This window comes from Populus nigra, chromosome 1 (assembly GCF_951802175.1).
Source record: "Populus nigra chromosome 1, ddPopNigr1.1, whole genome shotgun sequence".
In the NCBI taxonomy this organism is placed as follows: domain Eukaryota; kingdom Viridiplantae; phylum Streptophyta; class Magnoliopsida; order Malpighiales; family Salicaceae; genus Populus; species Populus nigra.
Window position 1 is genome coordinate 11,271,499 of NC_084852.1, and position 15,659 is coordinate 11,287,157.

At 33.7% G+C, this 15,659-nt stretch overlaps 1 protein-coding gene across 1 annotated transcript; it reads right to left on the minus strand.

Moving 5' to 3' along the window:
• Window positions 1–4,889: 4,889 nt before the first annotated feature.
• Window positions 4,890–12,230, minus strand: LOC133677963 (homeobox-leucine zipper protein ATHB-14-like). Its single transcript, XM_062100111.1, has 18 exons — window positions 11,088–12,230; window positions 9,434–9,593; window positions 9,135–9,250; window positions 8,957–9,047; window positions 8,760–8,855; window positions 8,563–8,676; window positions 8,377–8,460; window positions 8,128–8,283; window positions 7,953–8,027; window positions 7,762–7,868; window positions 7,338–7,527; window positions 6,990–7,178; window positions 6,809–6,889; window positions 6,557–6,691; window positions 6,121–6,446; window positions 5,571–5,682; window positions 5,315–5,464; window positions 4,890–5,195 (listed from the first exon to the last, which is right to left on the minus strand). Exons 1-18 carry the CDS (start codon window positions 11,291–11,293, stop codon window positions 5,049–5,051), a joined length of 2,535 nt encoding a protein of 844 aa, XP_061956095.1. The 5' UTR covers window positions 11,294–12,230; the 3' UTR covers window positions 4,890–5,048.
• Window positions 12,231–15,659: the final 3,429 nt, after the last annotated feature.

Genomic DNA, 15,659 nt, shown 5'->3' on the forward strand with positions numbered 1-15,659 from the left:
GAAAAAAAGAAAAGAAAAAAAAGGGTCATCACTAACACACCGAGCCTCCATTTTTGACACACTCAGTAATGTTAGAAAAATCTCAACGAGACGATTCTAGTCACACATTGAAAAACCACCAAATAATGGTTAAGGGTTTTGTTCAAAGTTAATTTAGGGTTAACCACAACCTCGTTTTGTGGTTTTTCAAGGTGTCGTTAGAATCATCTCATCGAGATCTTTTTAATGGTACTGAATGTGTCAAAAATGGGTCCTTGGTGTGTCCCTGATGATCCACCATTTCTTTCCATTTTTTTCTTCTCTCATTTCTCTCAGCTGCTACATCACCTTATATTCTCTTTCTTTCTCAACCATTATATCTTGAATCTTATCTTTTAACAATTAGATCTTCATAAGATTTTGAGTTGAGTTTTATTAAAGTTAATTAATTTGCAAAAAACATGCTTTTTGAAACATGACTAAACAACCAAAATAGTGGTTGTATACAAAATTGATATTCAGAAGCATGGTTGTGTTCAAGATGTGTATATGTTATTTCCCAAATATTTTTCCAACCTATATAATTCTCCTAAAAAATTTACCCAACTATGTATTTTTATTAATTTTAAAAAAACTTTTTTCTTCTTCTTTATTTGTCATAAGCAAACCAATGTTGACTTGTTATGCTTTGGTTACTACTTGATGACATAATTAAGCACTTATGTTGACTTGTATCAATTAGGGTTTTACATTGAATTTTAGGACTAATTGAGATAATTGGGGAATTTTGTCTAATTGAAGCAATTATGTATGAATTAAATTGATCCTATAATTTTTATTGAACTAGTGAGAATTTATGATAACTAATCAAAATAGTTTTCATTGTTTTATAAAATATGTCTTCTAATATGAAATTATTATATCATTACGGTGATATTAGTGTTAATCATTTAAATAGTATAATTGCTTACAAGGGAGGAAACAATGTCATTTTGAGTTCTAGTTTAGACATGTTGCCAACTAAACTTAAACCTGTTATGAAGGAACTAAGTGGAATTATAATGATGTTGAAGTTGATATTACTTGGAGGATGCTTGTTAGGAAACATCCACTTCATTATATTGCTATGTTGATTTCTTGTGACATGAATTTGAAGTCTATGGTTAGGTTTTCCATCCAAAATTCCCACAAGATATATTGATTTATACTTAGATAGTTAACCTAAATGAGTACATTTATTCTCTAGTATAAAGTATACTTGGGTCCTAACATATACTCAAACAAGTATATAAGCATCACGGTTTGCTATGTAGTCTATATCAGTTAGTGGTGTGGTTACCTTAACATTGATATATGAAATTGTAGAAAGAGAGAATCCAAGTATGTATAACCATGCTTATACCAATAATGACAAAGAAGATGAGGTTTGTATTAATTTAGGTTTGGTTGAGACACCATATGAAGATAGGTTAATGGAACCTTCTATTTCTAAATTTTAAAATGGTATTAATGAGTGGTCATATGAATTTAGAAATAATTATTAAATTAAAGGTTAGATAAACTTTCAAAATAAAATTTGATTTAATTAATATAGTTGAGACACTAAAGTAAGATGAGGGTAATGTTAATTTGGGTTTGGTTGAGATATCAAATGATGATAGGTTAATGAGACCTTTTATTTCTAGGCTCTAGGATGGTAGTATAACAAATAAAATGATATTCAATGATTGGTATCTAAGTCATAAGAATTTGGATGTAATTGTTGAGTTAGAAGTTCAAAAACTTTTAAGAACAAAGTTTGTTTTAATTAATGTATTTGAGCGGTGGAACATTGAAAATTTAATGGAATGCGATTTTTAACGTTCGATTGCAACTTATACAACTATAATGTGTGAATACATAGAAATGTAAATGGTACTTATGTGGAGAGGATACCATAAGATTTTGAATTTGTTTGAATCTCAAAATTGACTAGTTCTCAAGCATATACCAATACATCTGCTAAAGAATACCGTCGTCGGTTTGATTCAACTTTATTTACATAAGTGGTTTCTACAATTATGATAATTGATATAAATGTAAATATTGTTTCCATTCGAATAGAAATAAGTACATAACATAGGTTTATAGTCTCATATTACAAGGAATGAAAAGGAAAATAAAAGGTTCTCAAGTGGCTTTTTGGTTTACACAAGGAGTCATATGACATTCTACCTACATTGTTGTTGGTTCTTCAAGAATCAAATCATGGTATAATTATGTAGTAGGTAGGATCATAAAGGATATTTTGATGATGTTACAATAATATTTGAGAGAGGTTTTTATAAATTTAAAGCCAAAATTAAGGGTTGGAGATATTATAAACCGCTCATACGTGTTGATGACACCAACTTATACAAGATGTTTATTATAAAGTTGTTTATTATAGTTTGTTTTGATGCGAACAATAAGATATTTCCTTTAGGTTTTTATTTGGTTAAAGAAGAAACCAATTAAAACTAAAAATCGTTATTAAATTATATTCAATTCAATGATTATATTATAGGTGGTCATATTAATAGGGGGTGTTTGAGAATGTGGTTGCAATTATTTTTTAAAATGTCTTTTACTTTGAAATATATCAAAATAATATTTTTTTATTTTTTAAAAATTATTTTTTATATCGGCATATCAAAATGATTTGAAAACACTAAAAAAAATATTAATTTAAAATTAAAAAAATAAAATAAAAATTTAAAATTTTTAAAAGTTCTTTTAAAACGCAAATATATCAAATAAAAAATTCAATACATTGTATGATTAAATAATTGAGAAGGATTCATGAATCAAAGAATGACTAAAATCTAAACCGAAAGGAAAATGAGCACTTTTGTATGATAAGGACCACCATTATGACAATATTATAACAATTGTTATAGAAGTTTTTAATAATGTCTTGAAAGTTGGATGTTCGTTCCTGTTACAACTCTAGCTCAATAGACCTTTTATAGGTCAAATAAATATTTTATCTGTTAAAAAGTCCAGATATAAGATTTCATTTCCTGTCAGGTCTTTTCAAGTACTTTATGATATCATAATAAATTTAAATAAATAAAGAGACTATATAACACTTTTATTCAACACTTAAATAAGATATTTTCAAGTTAACAACCTCTCTAAACCTAGTGTTTGAAGAGGGATTTGATGAACAATTAACATTGAAGAAGAAAGTTGTATATATGTTAAATGTTAAAATTTTAATTATTGGTTTTTCGTACCTCATTGCATATTAGTTATGCTTAATTTATGAACTTAGGATATTTTTCTGAGTTTTTTCTGGGTTATTTAATTTATCATTTTTTTTAATCCAACGTTAGTTTTTTAAAAAAAGCCTCCAATAAAAACTTCAATATAACAGTAAAAACTTGATTAATGAGATTTTCACATTTAATGAAAAGAAGTGGGATTAATTTTTCCATCATAAAATTTCATGCCCGATAATAACAAATGCAAAACAACATGCACTGCATTCAAGCAAGCATAGAAGAGGGAAGAGAGGAGGGCAAAAAATAGTTAAAAAGTGATTTGTTTGTGTTCATTAATGTGATCCTCTGAAAGAATATAGATTCGCTTCAAGATCCCATCGTCTAGTACGTAGCTAGGTGGTAAATTGCAGGGCAGAAGAAGCTCGTTCTTTTTATTCGCCCTCTGCGAACTAGTAGCTGCATAGCTGTTTTGTCATCAGTTTATTTGCTTTCTACTCCTGTGGATACTCTTCTTCATACGATTTTGCTGTGTCTCTCTTTGTTTTTTGTCCTAACATAACAGCTGACAAGATTTGGCTGCCCAAAGGAGATCAGCCCCTAAGAACGTAATGCTAGCTAGCTACCTAGCTAGCTCGCTCCTTTTGGATTGTTGAATTTGAATCATCACTCGCCAATAGCTCTTCTCGATAAATATTTGGTATCTTGATTTGATCTCTCAGCTGTCATCTTGCTTTGATCTTTCGTCCCTATCCCATTTATTTATGGCTACTGATTAGTTCTTGAACAGAGCTGTAATTTTGCTGACACAGGTTGCAAGCAGTGTGTGCTCCAGCAACAGCCACTAGCAATTTCAAGGTACCAAGCCATCAGAAACCGTGAAGTTCGTACTTAAATGACATTATCTTTTTTCCTGTGAGAGGTTACGGGGTTTAGAACTTACAAAAGCAAAACAATATTAAACCTGGAAAAGTTTATTATCAACGTATATCCAATATTTCATGTATTACATGTAAGTTTTCTTCAGATATATTCACCACCTTTCAGCAGTCTGTTTTTGAATTTCAAATACGTTTATTAAAAAAACTTAAATTTTTATTTATTTATTTCAAATTAATTATTTATTATATTTTCAAACTGTTTTAACTTACTAATATTAAAATTAAAAGAAATAGTATTACCATCTATTTTCAAATAAAAAATAACTAATACCACAATAGCATGTTACAAACTCGTATTTTACGTGACATCTATCAAGCATGGAAACGACAGTAGCTCACAGGTTTAAGAGACTTTCAGAACCTGTATCTACATGGCTACGAACCTTTCAAGTCCTAGTTACTCAAGTATGTCCCCGGAAAATTGACTACTTGACGCCACATTTGACAAAAGAAACGAAGACAGCATCATGCCCTACTAGGAACACTACCAGCAGCATGATTTGTGATGTGGATTGACCCAGAGGGCATTCAATAAACGAAAAACAGCAAAATTTATCCACCACTTCGATTGAAAATTCAATCCAACTACCCTACTAGAAGGTGGTCCCTTCCGTGTTGCCCTACACACTCCCAACATTGGCATCCATTTTAATTGAAATTTTCACCAGATTTACCAAGACAATGATATTCAGATTTGATAAGGACAAGAGCACATCAGCATCACATATAGACAAAAGCATTCATGATATTCTGCCTTTCACTTACATTCCAATATTCCACATATAGTCATGGGGGTCTTGGGAGACTAACAAGAAGGGAATTATAACTTAAATAGATAGTAACTATTCAATAGATAGCCAAGGTCCCTAAACATCTTTCTCAGCCATTACACAAAGGACCAGTTCATGAACATGAAGGCCAGGCAGTGGTTGGAATCATCATCATTGAGAACTTTCCATGCAACCGCCTGCTCGTAGGAGACTGGCCTCCCCATGCTGGATACACATATTCCGGCTGGCAGATAAGCAAATCCCTGAAATGTATAATAGCATGACGACACGTTAAAACAGTTTTCATGTGATGCTCGGTTCCAGGTAAAAGCAGAACACAAATGGAACTCAATTACTCAGTTCCAGGTATAGAGATATTCACCTGTTGCGTTATCTTAGAGAACTCAGAGCAGAGAATCTTCCGTCCTGCTTCATCAAGGATCTTGTCAAGCATAATATCTTGAAGGGCCACAAGAGTAGTTTCAAGCATATCAAGTCCGGCCTGGTTTGCAAAAGTGAAAACTGGAGATGCCTGCAATTGTTTTTAATCCAATCATGTTAATGCTAAGATCCTGGCCAGAACCTGAAGTTCTTTCCCTCTAGTTGATCAATGGACAGAATAAATGAGTGGTGGTTACATTTGTTTTCAAGGAGCAGCACATAATTGCATCTGAATGGTGCCACAGCTGCTTCAGCAAAGCATCGCCAGCTTGGGAGTCAACCCGAAATAGTTCTCCTCCAGTATGGATCCTTCAATATAAACAGGATTATTATAAATAGATCAGTGGTGAAATTGAGAAAAATTAAAAACCAATGAGTAACAAGACCCGGTAAATTTAAAGAAGAAACAAACTGCAGACCATGCAGCAGTTACAAACACTCTGATCCAGTGCACTGAGAGTTCTATGCCTTCCAGGCACTAAACCATTTTTATTCAAAATACACCATTAAATTATTTGGCTTCTGTACCTCAATTATCCATTGCAACGACAAAACAACTTCAGAAGTGATTCATTATATTGTCACCAATTATTATTAATTTGAAAATTCTAGAGACAAGGACAATAACAAGCTATTTCAGTAGACATCGACTAAAACTACACCAATTTCACTATTGATTTTGATTTTGCTATTTTAAAGCTGGAAAACTTGCCATATTTAAATGAATAAAAAGATAATATTGGATACCTGTAGCTTCGGCATATCCATTGTGCCAGAGTAAGAGCCTCAGGAGAGCCAGGAAGGGTCTTTGGCCCCACATTGGAGCTGAGCCTGGAAGGAGCAATTGCCATTGCAACCCTCTGAACAGACCCCACAACACCACGAACGTATTGGCGAGCCATAGCAGCCACATTGTCTCGCATGTGGTTCTCAAATGAAAATTGGAACGCGATTGTCAGGACTGACCTAAGGTTATAACTGTTGGTGTCAGCCTCACTAGCTGGACGTGTCCCACCAGGTCCTACTTCAAGTGTAGAGGCTAAATCTAAAGTGCGAGTCGTAGCAGGTGCATCCTGTGATACAAGAAACCAAAACAAGTTATAGAAATGAAAACATAACAAAAACAACATCCAAGAGTTTTTGAGTCATGATTATGGCAGATTGATGGTAGAGGTCACCCAACTGTTTTAGGATCCAAAGGTATGACACGAAATCCAGATGACAGTAATGGTGCATCATCAGCAAAGGATTCATCAATAGGCGCAAAGACAAGCTGAGCACAAGCACCAACAGCATTTTCATCAACTCCACTGCATAGCTGCCAAATTAGATTTGAAAAATGTAATCAATTATTCCGGACAAAGATCCCCATTAAAAATAGGAAAGAAATAAAAAACAAGTTTCAGTTTCCACTCAAAAGCAGAGGTAAACCAACCTGCAACAAGTACATATCCCGAGCCAATGCTACATCTTCTGGGGAGAATGCATGACCCTCCAGCCGAACTACCTCCAAGAACTACCAATCAAGAAAAAGCAACATTATCACATGGTACATCAACTGTTATGACGTAACAAAAAGGAAACCATAGGCAAATAAATACACTCAAAACACTTACCTCCTCATGCTCCATGGTATGCGCAAGAGGTAAAATGACCTGGCTACTAGGGAAGCCACCAGGTCTGGCACAAGGAACTGCATAAGGACTTGCTTTAAGACATGCAGCAGAGTAGGCATCAACCCCGTAGTCAGCCCACTCAGAACGATGTTCTCTCAAAAAACGAACAAGCAAAGCAGGAGGAACATTCTGCAGAGAAATGTACAGTCACCAATTTATTAAGGTAACACAACATTTATTATTGATAAGCTGAAAAGATGTGCAAGGGGAAGCAGAGTTTCTGGCACAGTATTAGAGCAGATCAGAAAAAAGCAATCACCACCAAATAATCTGATTTCTAGAGATTACCTGCAGCAACATCGATGCCTTCGCACACAGCACACCTCCTCCAAATGTAGGAAACATAGATGCATTGTATTGAGATCCTAGAAATTTATTTGGAGATGAATTTATGACAATGGTCACATCATCCCCACCATCACTGCCCAGAAGTGACCAACCATCATCTGTGAACCCATTCACGGCATCATTGAACCCCCTGAAATCCAAACCACAAACTAGTTAACAAAGAAACAATACTATTGAGAGCACAAAGATTACAACCCATTGCAGGTTCTTATGCTCTAAAACAAGCAAGACCAGGCAGAGCAGCAGCTAAGAAAGATATTTTAAGTGGTAGCTTAAATATGCTGACTTGGTGGGATCGTGGGGGTTGCAATTCAACAGAATGGCACTGCCCCAGTAACCAAGTGTTATGCTGGGATATCTTTACCTGCAGAGCCTCTGACTAAATGTCCTTAGAACAGCAGGCTGGCGGCCCCCTCCATACTGAATTTCCCCGCTAGTCTCTTGAGCAATTTGTCTTATGTGCCGCAAGGCCTGAAGAATCAAATTACAAAACCAACATGAAACATATTTCACTGAATCAAAGAAAGAAGGTCATAGTCATGATGATGGTATTACCGCCATGGTCATTTTCTGAGCAAGAATTTTGGATGATTCATAAAGTGGCCTCAGAACTTCAGGAACACTCCAAACCTAGCATAACAAACAGATATTTCAAATTGATGCATAAAGTGAATAAATCAAATATCAATTCTGGTAAAACTTGGAAACTTGAAATAGATCATATTCTTACATCTAAATCAACATGATCAACAATGTGAATGATGGAGCCACTGCCCTCACATGGTCGAATTAGATAGCCACTGGGAAGCATTTCAGCTCTTATGAAGCTTGAAGGAGGAGGTCCTGTTGGGCCACCAGTAGAAGAAGTCAATGACCTCTCACATATCTGCACAAAATTGAGAAAAGTGAATGCTTTATATCATAAAGACCTGAAATTAAGAAAGAAAATAAAGAGAAAAACAAAACCACTAAGACTCACAACAAGACTTCCATCTTCCAAGGTTGTAGTATATCTTAGTGTCCAAAAGTCACGTGCTGCAGCCAATGTTGTTGGTGCGTAAGTCTGATGAACACAATGAATAGATTAATACAACAATTAATTCAGATGTCAGGCCCAAAAAGAGGCTAAGGCAAGGCCTAATACATAACATACAAATATACAAACCTGCATGTATATCAGCTCAATTGTTCCTCCACTTCCTGTAGGAATCACACTCAATATGTCAAGGCAACGGCAGTCGCGAAACCAAGATGGACGATCTTTGAGGATTTCAGCAACCTAAACAGACACATTCATCAAATGCTATAAAATGGGGAAAAAAAAAAGCCCATATAATTTAAATTATTTAGATAGATATGTACCTTTGTGGGCTCTAGGCTCACAAGGCCGCAGGCTCGTGCTGCTACCCCACTACAGTTGCGGGAAACAGCAACAATTCCAATAGAATCCGGACCAGGCTACATTGTCATAGGAAGTTAGATTTACCACACAATAAGAATTAAAGTACACAAAAAATAACACAGTACATAAGAATGACAAAAAGTTCAATGGGTGTTACCTTCATACCAATCATCTGGACCCAGTCGACAGCAGTTCCAGTAGCCTTGGAAAGGAACTCTGCCAGGGTCTCCTCAGCTATTGCAAGAAGACTAACACAAGTAAAGTTCAAAATGCAGTTAAGCCAAAGAGAAACAGTCTCTTGATCACATTGACTCAAAGAAAATGTAATAACTTACCCAGCTGGGTTGTTAGCATCCCTTTGGGGTTGCTGAGGTGTTGGGTTTTGCTGTTGTTGGTGCTGACCACTCATGACCACAGACTCACAGCTATTGTCTGTGGTCGTTGCCGAAGCCTGTGTAGAATCCACCAAATAAAAGCTTATTGCAACATGTACATGAATAAAAACTTGATGATTTCTTACAAAAGCTATCTCAGAGAAAACAGACAAAATTTAGGTAATGATCTATGTCAGGAAAGACCACTGAAGCAGGTAACTAATTCACCATAATTAATAGAAAAATGCAGGTTATCTTACGGTCTGAATTTGTTGGCGCATGAACCCATTTTCATAAACCAAATGGGAGACTTGCTTCTGCAAACGGTCATTCTCTTCCATCAACAGCTTGTTCATGGCAGTCAGCTTTCTATTCACTGTCTGGAGACGAGAAGCTTCCTTTCTCTGTTTTTCACGACATCTACAAAATAGAACAATCAAAAACCCAAGCCACTAACTTAAACAGCACACTTCTCAAACATGGTCACCAAAAGAATGCAGAAATTTGCAAAAAATAAAATTCGGAAACATATTAGCATAACAACAATGACGCAAATCTCAAAATAATGGTCATGCCAAATTAGAAAGCACATAGGAAAGATTATAAAGTCAAAATGCAAATTTCATGTCAAACATTTAAACGCAAAAGCCAGCATCCAAAAAATTCCAAAAACCTTCAGAATTGTCCCTGAGCTTTCACAATTATATTGTCATGACAATCCAAGAAAAATGACTTATATCTTCATCATGAAACTGCTGTGTTAAAACATGCATTTTAGTTGCATAACAGAAAAGTAGAAAGAGAAACACCAATGATCTGAAGCTTGGCACACTATCTCTTTTGTTTTTTAGCAAACCGCCTCCTAGCTTATTACGTTGCTGAAGAAAGACACTACTACGCGAAAAAAAAGTTATGCCCTGTCAACATAGATGCGCTTCTTAATCTCTCTACTGCAAAGGAACAGAGAGGGGGGGGGGGGGGACGATAAAGCACCAGGAAAGACGTCATCAAAAGCATATTTTTTAGCTGTCATTACCATCCATTCAATTTCAAAGCCACGATGAATGTCGAGTAAACTCCTCGTAATCCATTCAAACTGAGCGATAGTGAGATTATGACGAACAAAAAAAAGGCCTTTCCAAGGAAGAATCAATAAACAAATAACAATTACTTTACTCAAAGAATGTTGCTTGTGATCATTAATCTCCTTGAAAGCCAAGACAAAAACAAAAGGCTATTTTCTAAAAAAGTAACGAAACAAAAGAAGAATTTATTACCAATTCAGAAGAAAGGCAAGACCTTTAAAACGTGATCTATCCAAACACATCAACAAAAAATATTTGAAAACAATTATGTAAGAAAAGAAAAGTTGAGAAAATATTAACAAAAATACTGATCTTTTATTCTTGTGCTATACTTTCCAGCTTCAAAAAGTTAGAAGACAAAGGAAGAACAAACCCAAAACAAGTCCACAGTTTCTAGGAAAAGCCCCAATACGCGCCTCACAACCATGCTGATTATTTTTAAACAACGATAACAAAGTTAGCATACGAAACAAAGAACAAATGAACCATACCCTTTTCCCCTTCCATTTTTCTCCTAATAAACCATTAATGCCATAATTAAATTTCTCATGAAAAAGACATCAAACTTATTTGAGCAGTAAACAACAATCAACAAGCCAAAAGAAAAATGCAATTTATAAAGCCTTGATGAGGTATCAAACCCATATCCCATTCCTCATTACCAGGCTAAAATCTGAAACAGGAAAAAAAAGCAACGCAGAAGAAAAACACACTCATTTGGATCCAAATGAAACAAACCACAGATCTCCAAATTTGATCCAAACAAACAAGCAAACAGTGTGAGAGAGATTTGAGGTTCTGTAGCTTTGTTCTTAATGAATTAATGTACCTGCGGTTTTGAAACCAGACTTTGATCTGTTTGGGCTCAATGTTAGAGAGAATAGGACACTCTCTAATAAGTTGTTGTCTTCTCAAAGAACTAGGCTTAGGACATTCTGTATACACCCTCTCCAATGCCTCAACTTGCTCAGGTGTATACCTCACATACTTACTTGAATCCATGTGCTTGTCCTTACTGTGTATAGAAAGCGCCATAAAAATCAACAAAAACACCTAATAAAAGAAAACCAACACCGACCACCCAGGTGCTGTTTTGAAATGGTTAACAACAACAACAAATTAAAGGAAAGGGGGGTATCTTTTTTTGTCCCCTTAATGAAAAAGGGAGAGTATTTGGTTTGGTTCTTGTGTGTCTTCTTCAATGTTGGTGGTGGAAGTAGTAGTCGTGTTAGTGTTGGTTTCCACAGGCAGGCTCTCTCCTCCAAGAGAGCCACCTCTCTCGTTCATCAGACACAAAGAAAGTATTGTGGATTGGTTTCGTTTGCTCTCTTAGTAACTACTGTATCTTTCAGAAACCAAAGTGTAATAGCAGTAGCAGTAGAGCAGGAGATAGAGGGGGTAAGGGGAGGAAGCTGTTGTGGACCTTTTATCTTAGACGCCAATCTCGAGATTCTTTACTTCGGTTTTTGCTGTTGTTAAAAATAAAAATCAAAACAAAACAACCCGGGGGCCGGGGCTTTGAATTGAATTGAAGAAGAGAGAGAGAGGGATTTTGTGCTTTTGTTTATATGATATGATAGAGAAAGCAAGGAGAGAGACAAGCACAGGAGAAATGGCAAGAGAAATGGCAGGTCAAGCCGGATTTTATTGATTACCACTACTGCTACCCTACTCCTACTATTATACTCCTCCGTATATTTTACTAGGCAAAAGAGGAAAATCTTAGTTGGTCATGCCTTCTTCTGAGAGGCACACAGATACTGCAGAGAGGGTTTTTTTTTTTATTCAACGATTGAGAAAGCAAAAAACTAAAATGGGGTTATGCTGTGCTCTTGTTTTAATTCTCTCTCTTTTCCCTGTCCATGGCTCTAGGCCAAGGCATCGAGAATCTACAAATCATCAAAAGACATCGAGAATCTACACTATTCAGTACTGAATAGTGTTGTTGTTGTTGTTCTGTGCAGGCTGTTAGCTGGCTGCTTGCCTCAGCAGCGGTGCATTTTATGGGTTATGATGCATTGCATGCGTGTATGGAGCATCTGTCCACTTTTATCTATGCATGTATGGATGTGAAGATTGTGGGTAATCAATCTTCTTGCATGGGAGGCATGGAGGGAGGGAGAGAGAGAGAGAGAGAGTGCTTGGACTTTAGTGGTGTATATGGGCATGCAAGCTGGGTGGGTTTTGACCCGTCTGGTTCATGGATTGAGAGGAAAAGGTGGCGGTGAACTCGGCTAACCCTTGCCAGCAAATGTGGCTGAGGCCCAGCAGCCAGATAATTTTCTTTGATATACGATTTTTGGAGATGGCCCTTTTCTATTGATAAATGATAGGAGGAGGGTTGCGATAAGAAATTAAGCTTATCCTTATTGCATGCATGGAAGAGAGAAGTCATGCGTTATTTTTACTCAACAAAACGAACGAAGTGATGGAATTGTAAAATTAAGGGTGATGAAATAAGACTAGAAATGAAATAAGTTTATATTATAATTGTAAGAATGACATTAAGGGTGTGTTTGGGCACCGCGTTCTTAAAAATTTTAATTTTGTTTATTTAAAATAATTTTTTTTATGTTTTTAGATCATTTTGATGTGCTGATATCAAAAATAAATTTTAAAAAAAACTTTATTTTGATATATTTTAAGTAAAAAACATTTTGAACTGTTACCGCTACTATAATCTTAAATATGCTCTAAATGATTTGAAAGAAATTTCTAAATGGTAATTGCAACAAGCTAGTTAATTTGTAAATAAGTTAATGATAAAAAAAAAATAGAGAGAGTAAATAAGTACTCATAAAAGTATTATGGTATTTTTAATTTATTCAATAATTATAGATTTTTAACAAGAAAAGATTCTAATTATTTCATAGAAATTAAAACTATTTAACTCGCGCTTTGCCGCGGGATGTAATTTTTTCTTTTCCAAAAAAATATCGGCTATGCAGGCTATCTCGATGTGTTTTTTTGCATAAAAAAATTCAAAGAATAAATCGAAAAGCCTGTGCAAGAATATAATTAAAGAAATTGATAACAATCTATGTAAATAAACGGAAAATGGTCATTAATAATAACCAAAATAGAAATTAAAAACATTGAGAGATGAATGTAGATCAAGATATTCAATCACATAAAATGAGATATTTACCCGATTGTGTTAATTGAACTTGTTTATTTCAATTAATAAAAGATAATAAAAATAGACACAAAATAAAACTGATTGAATAAACTAACACCCTAAAAAAGAAATCATGCAAGGCCGAACATATAAGAACTATTATTTAAAAATGAATATTCTTTATTTTGAAAAATTAATTTCTTTGGTATAAAACAAAAGAAAATATAGATGAATTAGAATAATATCTTCAAAAAGCAAACATAGACAAAGGAATTTTTTAAAAAAAAAACTTATATTCAAAAAAAGCATGCTAAACTCATGACCTAGATCATGAAACTATTATAAACATATAGAAAATAAATCGAAGATAATCACAAAAATAATATTAAAAAAAAACTTATGCAGAATGATAAGATCATAAAAGAAAATAAGCAAAAAAAAAAGATGTTAAGTGATATTAACTTTTCAAACTCGTGACTTGAGTCATTAAATCGAAAGCACTACAAATAAAAAAAAAGTGAGATTAAATCCCCAAAAAATCAAATGTGAAAAGATAAAATCAAGAAAAAAAATTCAATTACACAAAAGAATCTGAGAAAAAAAATTAATTAAAAGAATAAGTGTAAAAATATAAAAAAAATAGAGGGCAAACAAAAACTTTCAATTTAAGGGTTAAATTGAACTGAAAACTAGCTTTAACAAAAGAAGAAACAAATCAAAAAAATGAGGGTCAAATTAAAAAAATAAAACAATATAAATTTGATTAAAGGATGAAATTGAAAGCCAATAAAAATTTAACAAAATGGCTAAGGCAATAAATTAAAAATCAAAAGAATAAAGGCCAAAATGAAAAAAAAAACATATGAAAAATTATAATTGAAGGCCTACATTGAAAACAAACAAAACTTTATAAAAAGAATAAGAACAAAATAAAAAATTAAAAGGATAAGGACTGAAACTGAAAAATAAAAAACAAATAGGACAATTGTTCACTTCATCTGGCTGGATAGAGAAAAGAAGGGGAAAAAAAAGAAATGACCACTAGCGATAATCTGACCATCATAAACCATCATATGTCACAATGTGAGAAAAAGAACATTGTGGTACCTCTAAAGACACGATAAAATATCATATTTGGCCACTGAATGACATCATACATATCGCCCAAATTAATGGTGCCAATGCCACCCTTTCGTTGGCGCGTAATGAACACGTTCTGACAGCTTTCTTGAATAAAAAAATAAAAATTCAATATGAAAAATACCAAAACACCCCCATGAACCTAGTAATTATTAAAAAAAACTTGTGTGAAAGTACAAAAGTACCCCCGAATGCAAACCTTGTTTTTTTCTTTTCTAAGGTCAATAACGTATTTTCATTATATATATATATGTGTGTGTGTGTGTGAAGAAAGGGAAAAAATACCCTAAGCCTACAGCCCAACATTTTTTTTATCCTAAGTAAGGTTGTCAAAAACGTTTTTTTGACACAAAACAAAAAATACAATAGAAACTTGGATTGTAAACTTGAATTGTAAAATCATAAGTAATATTTTTAATTAATTATATTAAAATATGATAAAGTGAGTCAACAATATTATAATTAATGAGTGATCTAAATAAAATGAGAGAGATAAATAATATGAAACAATAAATTAATGACATGAAGAAATAAAAAGTCTCAAAACAAAACTTCTTAATACAGAAGAATCACTGAATGGTAAAAAGTACATATGAAAATTGTGACAACTTGATTGTTCTCATCACAATAAGTTCTAATGGATCCCTTTTGGGTTATAAGGCAATGAGTCTAAACTAGTAATTAATTAACATAAATTCAATAATAAAATAAACCCCTTAACAATGTCTAATGTGCTAGAAAAAATTCAAATTAAAAATAATTATTTAAAAATAAATAAATAAATAAATAAAATATAATAATAAAAAAGTCTTAATGTTAAAATTCCTTCATGTAGCCTGAATATCTAATTTTCGCATATTCTTGACATATTTGAGTCCTGATTTCAAACATGTTATTCTCTCTCATCTGGATGAATTACTAAGCCTACAATATATGGTTAGAAACCTTTAAATGTCTAGTTTCCAGCCCAACTTTAATTGCGGCAAAATTCCACTGGTAGCTCCAGATATATCTCAAATAGTACACAAAGGTCTAGTTTGACAAATTTAACAAGATTCGTCTACTAACTTTGACCATCTGAACTATTATGTTTCCAAACTTCATTTAACCTAAAAATTAACCACAATATATTTTCATATGTCT

Excerpts from the sequence above, each read along its gene's own strand:
- LOC133677963 (XM_062100111.1), bottom strand. The coding sequence starts at position 11,293 with ATGGCGCTTTCTATACACAGTAAGGACAAGCACATGGATTCAAGTAAG. Across the intron at positions 6,890-6,989 it reads ATACCATGGAGCATGAGGAG|TTCTTGGAGGTAGTTCGGCT; the intron begins GTAAGTGTTTTG and ends CTTGATTGGTAG. Across the intron at positions 6,692-6,808 it reads GGGATATGTACTTGTTGCAG|CTATGCAGTGGAGTTGATGA; the intron begins GTTGGTTTACCT and ends CTAATTTGGCAG.